Source organism: Brienomyrus brachyistius, unplaced genomic scaffold (assembly GCF_023856365.1).
Source record: "Brienomyrus brachyistius isolate T26 unplaced genomic scaffold, BBRACH_0.4 scaffold343, whole genome shotgun sequence".
In the NCBI taxonomy this organism is placed as follows: domain Eukaryota; kingdom Metazoa; phylum Chordata; class Actinopteri; order Osteoglossiformes; family Mormyridae; genus Brienomyrus; species Brienomyrus brachyistius.
The window spans coordinates 34580-47332 of NW_026042618.1; the positions used below are offsets into that span (position 1 = coordinate 34580).

The 12753-nt window shown below is 43.8% G+C and overlaps 2 protein-coding genes across 2 annotated transcripts; both read left to right on the forward strand.

The window, feature by feature from the left end:
• The first annotated feature begins 4755 nt into the window (after window positions 1–4755).
• On the forward strand, window positions 4756–7183 carry LOC125728605 (lectin-like). The gene is made up of 6 exons (XM_049005502.1): window positions 4756–4806; window positions 5070–5169; window positions 5999–6141; window positions 6293–6433; window positions 6581–6692; window positions 7021–7183. The coding sequence occupies exons 2-6, from the start codon at window positions 5100–5102 to the stop codon at window positions 7098–7100; spliced, it is 546 nt and encodes a 181-aa protein (XP_048861459.1). The 5' UTR covers window positions 4756–4806; window positions 5070–5099; the 3' UTR covers window positions 7101–7183.
• A 1897-nt stretch (window positions 7184–9080) lies between these two features.
• LOC125728604 (lectin-like) lies at window positions 9081–11945 on the forward strand. Its single transcript, XM_049005501.1, has 6 exons — window positions 9081–9129; window positions 9371–9470; window positions 10298–10440; window positions 10592–10732; window positions 10880–10991; window positions 11694–11945. The coding sequence occupies exons 2-6, from the start codon at window positions 9401–9403 to the stop codon at window positions 11771–11773; spliced, it is 546 nt and encodes a 181-aa protein (XP_048861458.1). The 5' UTR covers window positions 9081–9129; window positions 9371–9400; the 3' UTR covers window positions 11774–11945.
• The last annotated feature ends 808 nt before the right edge of the window (window positions 11946–12753 follow it).

Genomic DNA, 12753 nt, shown 5'->3' on the forward strand with positions numbered 1-12753 from the left:
TGAGATATGGGGAATTTAGAGGCCAAGTCAACACCTTGAACTCTTTCCCATGTTCCTCAAACCATTCCTGAACATTTCTCGCAGTGTGGAAGGAAACATTATCCTGCTGAAAGAGGCCACTGCCATCATCACTTTCAATGGTGGACAGGGGTCAGCATGGGCATTCGGGCTGGTCTGTGGCTACGCAGTGCCATGATACACTGTGCTGGTCTGTGGCTACGCAGTGCCATGATACACTGTGCTGGTCTGTGGCTACGCAGCACCACGATGCACTGTGCTGGTCTGTGGCTACGCAGTGCCATGATACACTGTGCTGGTCTGTGGCTACGCAGCACCATGATGCACTGTGCTGGTCTGTGGCTACGCAGCACCACGATGAACTGTGCTGGTCTGTGGCTATGATTATTGTTATTATTATTGTTATTATAGCCAGAGGCTTACTAAAATTTGACAGACATACATAAGAGATGCATTTCCTCAAGTGGCCACTAGGTGTTGACGATAGCTCAATTAAAGGTTGCGAGGCGTTTGGAGCTTTCAAATGACCAACCACAGGTATATAACCTGTATTTAACCAACCTCTCCCCCCTCTCACCTATCCTACATGCAGTGGCTTCAGAACAAGTTTGATATTGGGGGGCAAATTAGCCCCAGCGGCGGAGGGAGGGGGATACATTGTAATGGGGACCTATACAATAGTCACATTGTGAAAAGATGATGTAAGAAAGATTTAAAAATAATTTATACTAATTATAGAGATTTCATCATTTAAAATAAGACTAACCGTTTAGGGTACAGTTTCACAACTAAACATAACCAAAAAAAATGACTGATCCCTGTAAACAGAATGAGTTTGTCTGATACAAGACTACAGTCTTTGTTGGGTGTAAGTTTTGTCTTCTCTCTCTGCCTGCGCGGCGACTTGGTCTCAGTAACGTGTATATTCACATTGAAAGATAAGGAGCACATTGTTAAATATTTGCTGTTTTTTAGGAAGGGGGGGGGGTCCAATAGTATTCCAATGCCCCAGCCTACAAGCCATATTGTGATTTTGAAAGATTCTACCACAACGCCACTTTTGAGAAGGCAGAAGTTCACTTGAGCAAAACAAACTGCTGCGCACCCCCCCCCCCCCCCCCATCACCCCCCCCCCCCCCCCCCAGGCTTCCTTGCTAGCAGCTCCCCCACCCCCCACTCACACTAACATCAAACAGCTTTTCTGTGACGGTGAAGGGTGTGAATTCTTCTAAGGGCGTGAAGAGCTGATGCGATGTTCGAGTTAAAGTGAAGCTGGCTGGCTAATCCAGCGCCCCGCAGAAGATGGTCCCTAGGCAACTGCCTATGGTGGGTAACCCTAGAATCTTCCGGAAATTGGAGAGAATTGCAATGCTTAGAAGGAAAGCCCAGCCTGCATCTCAGCTACTCAAACCACACAGCCGCCAAACTACTACCAGCCTGCTCACCATTTTTGAACCGATCCAAACCCACCATTAAGCAAATCAGAGTCGGGCCACTTCTGCAGTGCAGGACTGTTTTAGTAACAAGTTGGAACCTCCTCTGAGAAGTAGCTACTTAAGAGGATCAACTGGACTTTACGGAAAACATGGACACCGTTACCAGCTATGTTCACAAATGCACGGAGGATGTGACGGTACTGCAGCGTGTCATCACAACAGCTAACCAGAGGTGCTAGTACACAGTGGTTCACGAGGCGTGGTCTTCAGCTCTACTGACCGTGGGACCCTAAGGACAGCAAGACATGCTGGGCGCAGGCACCAAAAAGCCATAACATTTTCCATGACATCAAAGACACGTGACGTACATAGCAAGGCGTGCAGGCCCTCACATATTGCAAGTCCAGGTCACATACCACAGATTGTAATACCTTGCTGCCCAACAGACTCAACCAGTTCTTTGCCCAGTGTGGTCTGGCATACAACAAGTCAGAGAAGACCACTGCTCCCGCTAATGAACAGGTACTTCACCTATCCATAGCAGAAATGAAGAACACGCTGCGTAAATGTTATCCATGTAAGGCCCTGACCATATTCCATGTTGGGTTCCCAGGTACTGTGGTCATGAACTCACAGATGCACTGACAGACATTTCAATGCTACGCTCAGACATGAATTTATCTCTGGGTGCTTAAAGACTGCCGCAATCATACTTTTGCCTAAGAAATCATCTGCTTCAATACTAAATGTCTATCAACCAGTACCTCGCACCTCCATCATAATGAAGAGTTGGAACGGATGGTCATAGAGCACATTAAAGTGAATTATTTTGACAGCACTGTGTCCCCGTCACTGCACTGGGATCTATACAGAGCACAGGATGTACTAACCTGTTTGCCACAATGTCCCCATCACTGCACTGGGATCCACACAGAGCACAGAATGGACTAACCTGTTTGCCACAATGTCTGTCTCACTGCACTGGGACACTGGGATACATAAAGGGCACAGGATAAGATAATTTTTTGGCCACACCAACACCTCTTCCAGCAGCAACCCACCTTCCAGGTTGGTCTCCCATTGAAGTACTGGCCAGGCCCAAACCTGCTTGGTTTCAGGTGGGTTATCAGGTCTGAACTGCAGGTGGCATGGCTGCTGGATATGGCTAAAGCCACAATAAAAGACACTTCGACTTTTTGAAAAAGTTGTTGACTTCAAATTGCCCAGTGCATGACTGTGAGTGGGAATGTGGCTTCACTGTATGATGTCGTCTATGATGCCTTATGCCCCAAGCTCCAGGCTCACTGCAGCCATACACTGCATGACTGGAACAAGGATTTAGTAACTGCATAATTTTTCTTTTTCTGGACTGTTTTTTGACGTTGACAAGTCATCTGACTACTGTGTTTCGTTTGTTGACTGTATAGCAGGGCCTTGCAGAAAACAACTTTTTTGACTTGCAGCACCATATTGAAACTCAGGTGATAAAAAAAAAAGAAATGTTTCCTTGGTGGTTTTGATACTTGCTAAGTGTTAATGTGTCAAAGAGCTGCAGAGGCCGTGAGGGGTAAAAAAACTGTGAAAAAAACATTATTAATCGATGACCTTGAAGGACCGTAAAGATTCAGATGCAATCTTCATCACAGTGTTCCTCCAGGTCTGTCAGTACCAAAGTGTGCAAAAGCCCAAGAAGAGTGTTTTTTTTGCACAAAGTTTGGCACCCATGAGCAGGCCGGTGATACTTAATCTTTGTTTCAATCTTGTTGTAGTTTAGGAAACTGTACTCATGGTGAGAAGGTTTAGCTCAGGGGTCACCAACCTTTTTGAAACTGAGGGCTACTTCACAGCCATACGAAGGGCTACCAGTTTGAAACGCCCTCCTACACTTATCTAAACTTCACGTATAATAGACATGTTTTTAATCCATATAAATGTGATTAAAGAAGAATAGCAACAGGATACGATTAAATTTTACACGCTGCTCACTGGTGAGTTGTGCTATTTTTAGAACAGGTCCGCGGGCGACTCATGTGGTTCTTGGGGGCATCCTGGTGCCCGCGGGCACCATGTTGGTGACCCCTGATTTAGCTGATCAAATCCCACGGCTGGAAAGGTGATGTCATCATTGGTCCCTTAAGCCAGGGAAACTACGGGAACAGCGGCCTGTTCTCTCATCCTCACTGTGCCTGAAAAATAAGCATAAAATGACACATTGTTTCAGCTGTTAATGGCAGACTGCCTTATAACAGGGGCTCTGAAATACAGGCCTACAGTTATTTCCTGAATGTGTTCGAAACAATGAAGCAATTGTCATATTCAGTTTGAAATCTGAATTGAATTTAAGAAACCTGAAGAGTATGAAATTCACTAAAATGCAGGCATCGTACTCGCAACCTTCTTCAACTGTAAGTCTAAGGTCAGAGTTCCTTATATGGAGACAAGGTCTCTCGGCCTTCAGCAGCAGTGCATGCAATTGGCTGGTTGGTCAACAGCATGTCGACAAATTAATTTTCAGTTCTTTTTTTCTGATCAAAGCAGCGATTTACCCTGCAGCTCTGACCAGAAGGTTGCTGATCGTCAGCTTCAAATGTTCCAGGGACCATCTGACCCTGCTCTGCCGCTTTAGATGAAAGGACTAGCAAGCACAGTGCACTGCACAGCATTCAGCAGTAATACAGTTCAGCTCTGCCGCTGTTGTTTTGCACATTCTGTCAGCAAGCAGGTACAAAAAGTGTTGCACAGAGGGGGGGGGCATTTGCTGGCATATTGAATCTGTCTGGCTTTTCATGCAAATTTTCATTGAGTTTTTTTTTGCATTTATATATAACAATTTTTTCGGCGCCGGTTTTTGCATTGAAATGGGATTTTGTAACGGACCTAAGAGCGTTATAAGAGTGTGATACATTACGTGTGCTGTCTCTGGGGTTATGCTGAAAACAATACACGTTACGGCATTTACACATTATGAAGAATTATTTCATAGTGCACTAGACACAGAATGTTTGCATTTTCCCGGCCTCATTGACAAAATCAAACTCAGATCTTTCCTTAATAAATTCACACGACTTTTAATATGAGTTTAAAACCACCTTCTCAAGGTCAAGCTACTGGACTCAATGTTAATCTGCAGTAGCTGCAGTTAATCTGCAGTAATCACAATGTAATTTAATGAAATTTCTACGGTAAACGGACAAAATAGCAGATCTCTAAATGGGGGGGAGGGCAACTCTTGCAGGAAGTAGGTGGGTTAGGGTACAAATGAAGGGGCTATGGTTAGGGTGTCACATACAGACATATAAAGGAGTTCAAAGTAAAACTGAAGGAAGGAGACAAGAGACACGCATCTTCAACGGTGAGTCTTTTATAATAATGTAACCCTATCATATATATATATATATATATATATATATATATACACACACATTAATATATATACATGCACACACCTCATATCTAAATATGCCTTTTCATACAGTCTCATAGTGCCAGAGTGTAACAGGTGGCTTAATTAAATTTGTTTAAATATTAATTACTGAGTATTAAGTACTATTTAACTAACACGATATTAGGGATAATTATTTAACGTAACTGTAACCACCGGTTTGCTCTCTGCAGAGAGGTGCTGTGGGACTGAAGAGCCGAGACATGAGGACTCCAAGCTTGCTGGGGGTCGCACTCCTCTGCCTGTTTGCCATGCCTGCTGCAACGGATGATGGTCAGTCAGTTTCCTGATAAAGCCATTCTGACGGTCACTTAAACAGGCCATTGGGGGGGTCAGGCTTGTGACCATCCTGGAGCAATGAGGACCAAATCTAAACAGCCCCCAAATGATTTGTTTAGCTCCGTTTGAGAATTCCATACATCTCAACAGTCCTAGTTAAAGGCTGTTTCCCAAAACCTTTGTAATTCTACGATCATCGTAACTTCAGAGAAAGAATTCAGTATGATGACACACACAGATTAGGAATCTTCCGATCATTGCAAAGCAGAGGATGTTCTGGGGGGGTGCGGGGGAGGGCAGTGCCTCCATGACACCATGCATGGCTGACTCGTGGCCCACCCCTAAATATGTATGCCAGTTGTGATTGAAATAAATTTATTGTTACTATTATTTTTTTATTTATTTATTTACATTTGGAAACATATTGGTATGTAAATTTTGTGTGCTGGGAACTGGCGAAATAGAAATGTAAGCAGATTTTCATGACAGACTCAGTGCAGTTGGCTGGGCAGTTGAGTCGGTTCAAAAATAATCAAGCTTGTGGAAGCAAGACAGTGTAAACAAGAAGTCAGAGCAAGTTACATATTTGTAAAAACTGTGAAACGTGACTGGAAAGCGTTAACTTTTGCGATTTTCAAAAATCGTCTTTTGCTTCTTAATGCTGCCAATCTAGCATAAGTAATACTTGGAGGACATTGAGGTCAAATGCATCTGCCCCCTCCAATAGAACATCTGACCCCAGTCTGGCCCCTCCAGTTGAAATAGTCTAGAACCACCATTGTAGCGCAACCTCATGGAATTGTTATGTTTTCTGCGTTTTCAGGCTCCGTCTCTGTGGAAGCACGGCAGTACTGCGCCAGCAACTTCCCAAAACCCTGTGGTGTAAAGAACTTTAAGGACTGGTACAAAGTGGGCCCCTACTGTGCAAAGTATTTCAACACACCAAGCTCCTTCCCTGATGCCGAGGTGAAGCCCAAACCGTCCTCCAGGTGGTTTATTCTGTTCTGGTTCCGTAAATTAACCTAATAATTCCATTTTTAAAACAGTATCACAATCAGAGCCAATATCTGTATTACTGATATACTGCATTCAGCTTAATCGTTCCTCTGTGTATCAGTTTGCTTGCAGACAAAAGGCCGCAGGGGGTCACCTGGTCTCTGTGCATGAAGAACAAGCAAACTCTGATGTCCTCTGCATTGTGATGAAATATAACTACTCCTCACCAAGGATCTGGTTGGGTGCGATGGAGCTTTTCCAGGTGATGGAGCTCAAGGAGACGTGGGAACGGGGCAGGGACGTCCACGTGCCTTGTAATGTTACTGTGAACCAGGGACGATAATATCAGACTAGTGACCTGTTTGTCCAGATAACAGTGATATCGCTCTTTCTCACTCTCCCCTAACAGTCAAAGAAGTTCATCTGGACAGATGGTTCTCTTTGGAATTTCGAGAAATGGGTTCCAGGTCAACCAGACAACACCCACAATGCTGAGGACTGTGTGGAGATGAACTGGAATAGTAAGAGAGAAAGGAGAGCAGCGTAGATGGGAGAAGAGTGTCAGAGGGAAAGTAGCCAGAGGGAATCATGGAAAATGGTTATTTACAGAACACTTATTATAGGACAATGTAATGATTAAAGCTGCCGAACTTTACTGTTCAAAGTGAATTTTTCCAGTGTAAACATAAATCACTGCCAGAACAAATCTGATGGCAGATCCCAAGATTTTCAAATCAACAGTGATTTGAAACTGCAAAACAAGATGCATTTAAGTAAAAAAATTAGACAAGAGATTAATAATGATTAATAAGAGGGTTTGCTTTAATGGATGACTTCTCTTTCCTACAGACACGGGACTTTGGAATGATGATAGCTGTGAGAGGAAGAAAAACTTTGTTTGCTCCTTCAAGCCGGGAGGTAGAGTCTGAAAAACAGTTGAAAGGTTTCTTATCCCTAATTTCAAATGTCAAGTGACACAAAGAAAGTGAAATAAAGGGCAGGATTTATGCACAAGTACAAGATGAGCAAAAATCGCAGAACTCTGAAACGCTTCGCTGAACTATTGCAACATAAAATAAATAAAAAAATGGATGGACTGCATGACTGTTTTGCATTCTTATATTTTAATTACCGAGCTTAACTGCTAAAATGCCTTCTCATTTCTTTAGTCCCTTGTTACACGTACATTCGCATTTGTTTCATTTTCTTTTACAAAGAAAATGACATTAGTTTCCCATTTTCACATTCAATGTGCTGAAAAAAGAAAATGATGGACAAGGGAAGCTGAGAAGTGACTAAATAAATAAATCGCTGCCAATACTTAAGAAAGAAAATCGTGATCATAGGGATCGGTGATGCAGCTGCAATGGTAGATTCAGGGCGCTAGCTAAATATAGAGCCCCCAAAACCTACAGTCAGAGGCCCCCGCTTGAAAAATGTACCAAGAGGGGACTCCACCCCCCATTTGGCAAGTTGTACCTACAGTGAGACCCGTACTTCTTCAGGTTCAAGGTGCAGTTCCAAGTGGTTTATAGCTGCACCCCTGTACAGCTGCGAAAAGCTGGCTACCAAAGGGTTAACAGAAGATCTATAAAGGCTAGATGTCACACTTCAGCTTTTTTCATGTGTGTTATTAATTAGCAGCTGCGTGGTGAATAACTGAGCCCTGAGTATAGGTGATTATAAAGCCTATTTAGGTGGACTTCAGCCCTGAGTATAGGTGATTATAAAGCCTATTTAGGTGGACTTCAGCCCTGAGTATAGGTGATTATAAAGCCTATTTAGGTGGACTTCAGCCCTGAGCATCGGTGATTATAAAGCCTATTTAGGTGGACTTCAGCCCTGAGCATCGGTGATTATAAAGCCTATTTAGGTGGACTTCAGCCCTGAGCATCGGTGATTATAAAGCCTATTTAGGTGGACTTCAGCCCTGAGCATCGGTGATTATAAAGCCTATTTAGGTGGACTTCAGCCCTGAGCATCGGTGATTATAAACCCTATTTAGGTGGACTTCAGCCCTGAGCATCGGTGATTATAAAGCCTATTTAGGTGGACTTCAGCCCTGAGCATCGGTGATTATAAAGCCTATTTAGGTGGACTTCAGCCCTGAGCATCGGTGATTATAAAGCCTATTTAGGTGGACTTCAGCCCTGAGCATAGACTGGTGAGGTCCCATCTTTGAGCCACTCCAAAGCTGAAAGACGGGGGTCAGGGTCAGTGCAATTTGGATAACAAGCATAAATTGAAAGGTCCCAGGCTGATCAGACATTGGAAACAGACACTGGCTTTGGAAACAATGTATGCTACCTCTCTGGCAGGCAAGTTTCTGCATGAGATAGACCAGGGGTCTCCAACTCCGGTCCTGGAGGGCTACCGTTCAGTAGGTTTCCTATCCTACCTGGCTTCTGATGAGCCGCACCTGCTCTCAGGTAAACACCAGGAACAGGTGCGGCTCATCGGAAGCCAGGTGGGATAGAAAACCTACTGGATAGCAGCTTTCCAGGACCGGAGTTAGAGACCTCTGGGATAGACAGTTTTCAGCTACAAGTAATAAACCTTCCTCCTTGGCGTATATGGTTTAATAAAAGGAAATACTTTCAGTCCATTGAGAGAGCTGCATCTATTAGGTAGAGACAGAAATGACAGATATCTAAGCCATCTTGATTTTTCCAGGTTTACCTGCTCCAGTCACGGCATCCTGTTCATTAGATGAACCAAGTCTGCACAGTTACAGAGCGCATCTTTAAACTTCTACAGCCAGAAACAGGACGTGGTAAAACAGGGAGCCAACTGTTAATGACATTCTGGATATAGCCATGTTACTCACACGATGGGTCAGGGTGGTCTTACACCTCCCAGTATGAGCGATGGGGTTGGGGTGGGGGTGTCAGGTACAAACATATAAAAAGGCTCAAAATTAAACTGAGGGAGGGCAAAGAGAGCCACGCGTATTCAAAGGTGAGTCTCTTATGATTATCTGAACCTGACACATATAGACACGCACATTAATATACATACATGCACACACCTCATATCTAAATATGGCTTTTCATACAATCGCATAGTGCCAGAGTGTAACAGGTGGCTTATATAAGTTTATGTTTAAATATTAATTACTGAGTATTAAGTACTATTTAACCAACACGATATTAGGGATTATTATTTAACGTAACTGTAACCACCGGTTTGCTCTCTGCAGAGAGGTGCTGTGGGACTGAAGAGCCGAGACATGAGGACTCCAAGCTTGCTGGGGGTTGCACTCCTCTGCCTGTTTGCCATGGCAGCTGCAATGGATGATGGTCAGTCAGTTTCCTGATAAAGCCATTCTGACGGTCACTTAAACAGGCCATTGGGGGGGTCAGACATGTGACCATCCTGGAGCAATGAGGTCCGAATCCAAACAGGCCCCAAATGATTTGTTTAGCTCCATTTGAGAATTCCATACATCTAAACAGACCTAGTTAAAGGCTGTTTCCCAAAACCTTTGTAATGCTACGATCATCGTAATTTCACAGAGGGAATTCAGTATGATGACACACACAGATTAGGAATCTTCCGATCATTGCAAAGCAGAGGATGTTCTGGGGGGTGCGGTGGAGGGCAGTGCCTCCATGACACCATGCATGGCTGCCTCGTGCCCCCCCCCTAAATATGTGTGCTAATTGTGATTGAAATAAATTTATTGTTACTATTATTTTTTTTAAATTTATTTACATTTGGAAACATATTGGTATGTAAATTTTGTGTGCTGGGAACTGGCGAAATAGAAATGTAAGCAGATTTTCGTGACGGACTCAATGCAGTGGGCTGGGCAGTTGAATCGGTTCAAAAATAATCAAGCTTGTGGAAGCAAGACAGTGTAATCAAGAAGTCAGAGCAAGTTACATATTTGTAAAAACTGTGAAACGTGACTGGAAAGCGTTAACTTTTGCGATTTTCAAAAATCGTTTTTTGCTTCTTAATGCTGCCAATCTAGCATAAGTAATACTTGGAGGACATTGAGGTCAAATGCATCTGCCCCCTCCAATAGAACATCTGACCCCAGTCTGGCCCCTCCAGTTGAAATAGTCTAGAACCACCATTGTAGCGCAACCTCATGGAATTGTTATGTTTTCTGCGTTTTCAGGCTCCGTCTCTGTGGAAGCACGGCAGTACTGCGCCAGCAACTTCCCAAAACCCTGTGGTGTAAAGAACTTTGAGGACTGGTACAAAGTGGGCCCCTACTGTGCAAAGTATTTCAACACACCAAGCTCCTTCCCTGATGCCGAGGTAAAGCCCAAACCGTCCTCCAGGTGGTTTATTCTGTTCTGGTTCTGTAAATGAACCTAATAATTCCATTTTTTAAACAGTATAACAATCAGAGCCAATATCTGTATTACTGATATACTGCATTCAGCTTAATCGTTCCTCTGTGTATCAGTTTGCTTGCAGGCAAAAGGCCGCAGGGGGTCACCTGGTCTCTGTGCATGAAGAACAAGCAAACTCTGATGTCCTCTGCATTGTGAAGAAATATAACTACTCCTCACCAAGGATCTGGTTGGGTGCGATGGAGCTTTTCCAGGTGATGGAGCTCAAGGAGACGTGGGAACGGGGCAGGGACGTCCACGTGCCTTGTAATGTTACTGTGAACCAGGGACGATAATATCAGACTAGTTACCTGTGTGTCCAGATAACAGTGATATCGCTCTTTCTCACTCTCCCCTAACAGTCAAAGAAGTTCATCTGGACAGATGGTTCTCTTTGGAATTTCGAGAAATGGGTTCCAGGTCAACCAGACAACACCCACAATGCTGAGGACTGTGTGGAGATGAACTGGAAAAGTAAGAGAGAAAGGAGAGCAGCGTAGATGGGAGAAGAGTGTCAGAGGGAAAGTAGCCAGAAAGAATCATGGAAAATGGTTATTTACAGAACACTTATTATAGGACAATGTACTGATTAAAGCTGCCGAACTTTACTGTTCAAAGTGAATTTTTCCAGTGTAAACATGAATCACTGCCAGAACAAATCTGATGGCAGATCCCAAGATTTTCAAATCAACAGTGATTTGAAACTGCAGAACAAGATGCATTTAAGTAAAAAAATTAGACAAGAGATTAATAATGATTAATAAGATGGTTTGCGAGGGCGGCATGGTGGTGCAGTGGTTAGCACTGTTGCCTCACACCTCTGGGACCTGGGTTCGAGTCTCCGCCTGGGTCACATGTGTGCGGAGTTTGCATGTTTTCCCCATGTTGTCGTGGGGTTTCCTCCGGGTACTCCGGTTTCCCCCCACAGTCCAAAGACATGCTGAGGCTAATTGGACTTGCTAAATTGCCCGTAGGTGTGCATATGTGAGTGGATGGTGTGTGAGTGTGCCCTGCGATGGGCTGGCCCCCCATCCTGGGTTGTTCCCTGCCTTGTGCCCATTGCTTCCGGGATAGGCTCCGGACCCCCCGCGACCCAGTAGGATAAGCGGTTTGGAAAATGGATGGATGGATGGATGAAGATGGTTTGCTTTAATGGATGACTTCTCTTTCCTACAGACACGGGACTTTGGAATGATGATGTCTGTGAGAAGAAGAAAAACTTTATTTGCTCCTTCAAGCCTGGAGGTAGAGTCTGAAAAACAGTTGAAAGGTTTCTCATCCCTAATTTCAAATGTCAAGTGAGACAAAGAAAGTGAAATAAAGGGCAGGATTCATGCACAAGTACAAGATGAGCAAAAATCGCAGAACTCTGAAACGCTTCGCTGAACTCATGCAACATAAAATAAATAAAAAAATGGATGGACTGCATGACTGTTTTGCATTCTTATATTTTAATTACCGAGCTTAACTGCTAAAATGCCTTCTCATTTCTTTAGTCCCTTGTTACACGTACATTCGCATTTGTTTCATTTTCTTTTACAAAGAAAATGACATTAGTTTCCCATTTTCACATTCAATGTGCTGAAAAAAGAAAATGATGGACAAGGGAAGCTGAGCAAATGAATTGCTGGTGATATTTAAGAAAGTAAACAGTAAGCGAATCGTAGGGATCAGTGACGCTGCTACAGTGGTACATACAGGGGGCTAGCTACGTACAGGGGGCTAGCTACATACAGGGGGCTAGCAGCAGAGCCCCGATGTGCTGGGGAGGAACATTCAAACCACTGTGGAGAGTCTGCTGAGAACTGTGCTGTGAACACAAATAGCGTTCGAATCGCCAGTACTTCCAATAGAGTCCTTTGTTTGTACAGCATAAGGATGCACTGCAACTTCTGTTGCTCGACTTCATGCGGAGAATAGTGTGTGGTCTGTAAACAGAGTAACAATGCGATATACACTTAGTATAACAAATACAAATTGCAAGTGACATGTCAGTTCAGCTCTTCTGATCGGTGGACTCAAAATTAGTACAGTGAAATCTCGTACTGCGAGTAACTTGGTTTGCAAGACGAAGCAAGACTGAGTTATACAGGGCTCTGGCCCTCCAGGACTGGAGCTTGACACCCCTGTAGTTGAGCTTTGAGTGTGAGGACGGTGAATGTGTCTCCCCGTTCTTGCTCAAGTTATGCCCTTGACACAAGACCAGCTGTATGTTTAAACTCATACAATTTAAACA

What these genes read in the sequence shown, in the direction of transcription:
- LOC125728604 (XM_049005501.1), top strand. Translation starts at nt 9,401, where the DNA reads ATGAGGACTCCAAGCTTGCTGGGGGTTGCACTCCTCTGCCTGTTTGCC. An exon ending in GCTCCTTCCCTGATGCCGAG is followed by an intron (nt 10,441 to 10,591) that starts GTAAAGCCCAAA and finishes TCTGTGTATCAG; the next exon opens with TTTGCTTGCAGGCAAAAGGC. An exon ending in GTGCGATGGAGCTTTTCCAG is followed by an intron (nt 10,733 to 10,879) that starts GTGATGGAGCTC and finishes CTCCCCTAACAG; the next exon opens with TCAAAGAAGTTCATCTGGAC.
- LOC125728605 (XM_049005502.1), top strand. Translation starts at nt 5,100, where the DNA reads ATGAGGACTCCAAGCTTGCTGGGGGTCGCACTCCTCTGCCTGTTTGCC. An exon ending in GCCTGCTGCAACGGATGATG is followed by an intron (nt 5,170 to 5,998) that starts GTCAGTCAGTTT and finishes CTGCGTTTTCAG; the next exon opens with GCTCCGTCTCTGTGGAAGCA. An exon ending in GTGCGATGGAGCTTTTCCAG is followed by an intron (nt 6,434 to 6,580) that starts GTGATGGAGCTC and finishes CTCCCCTAACAG; the next exon opens with TCAAAGAAGTTCATCTGGAC.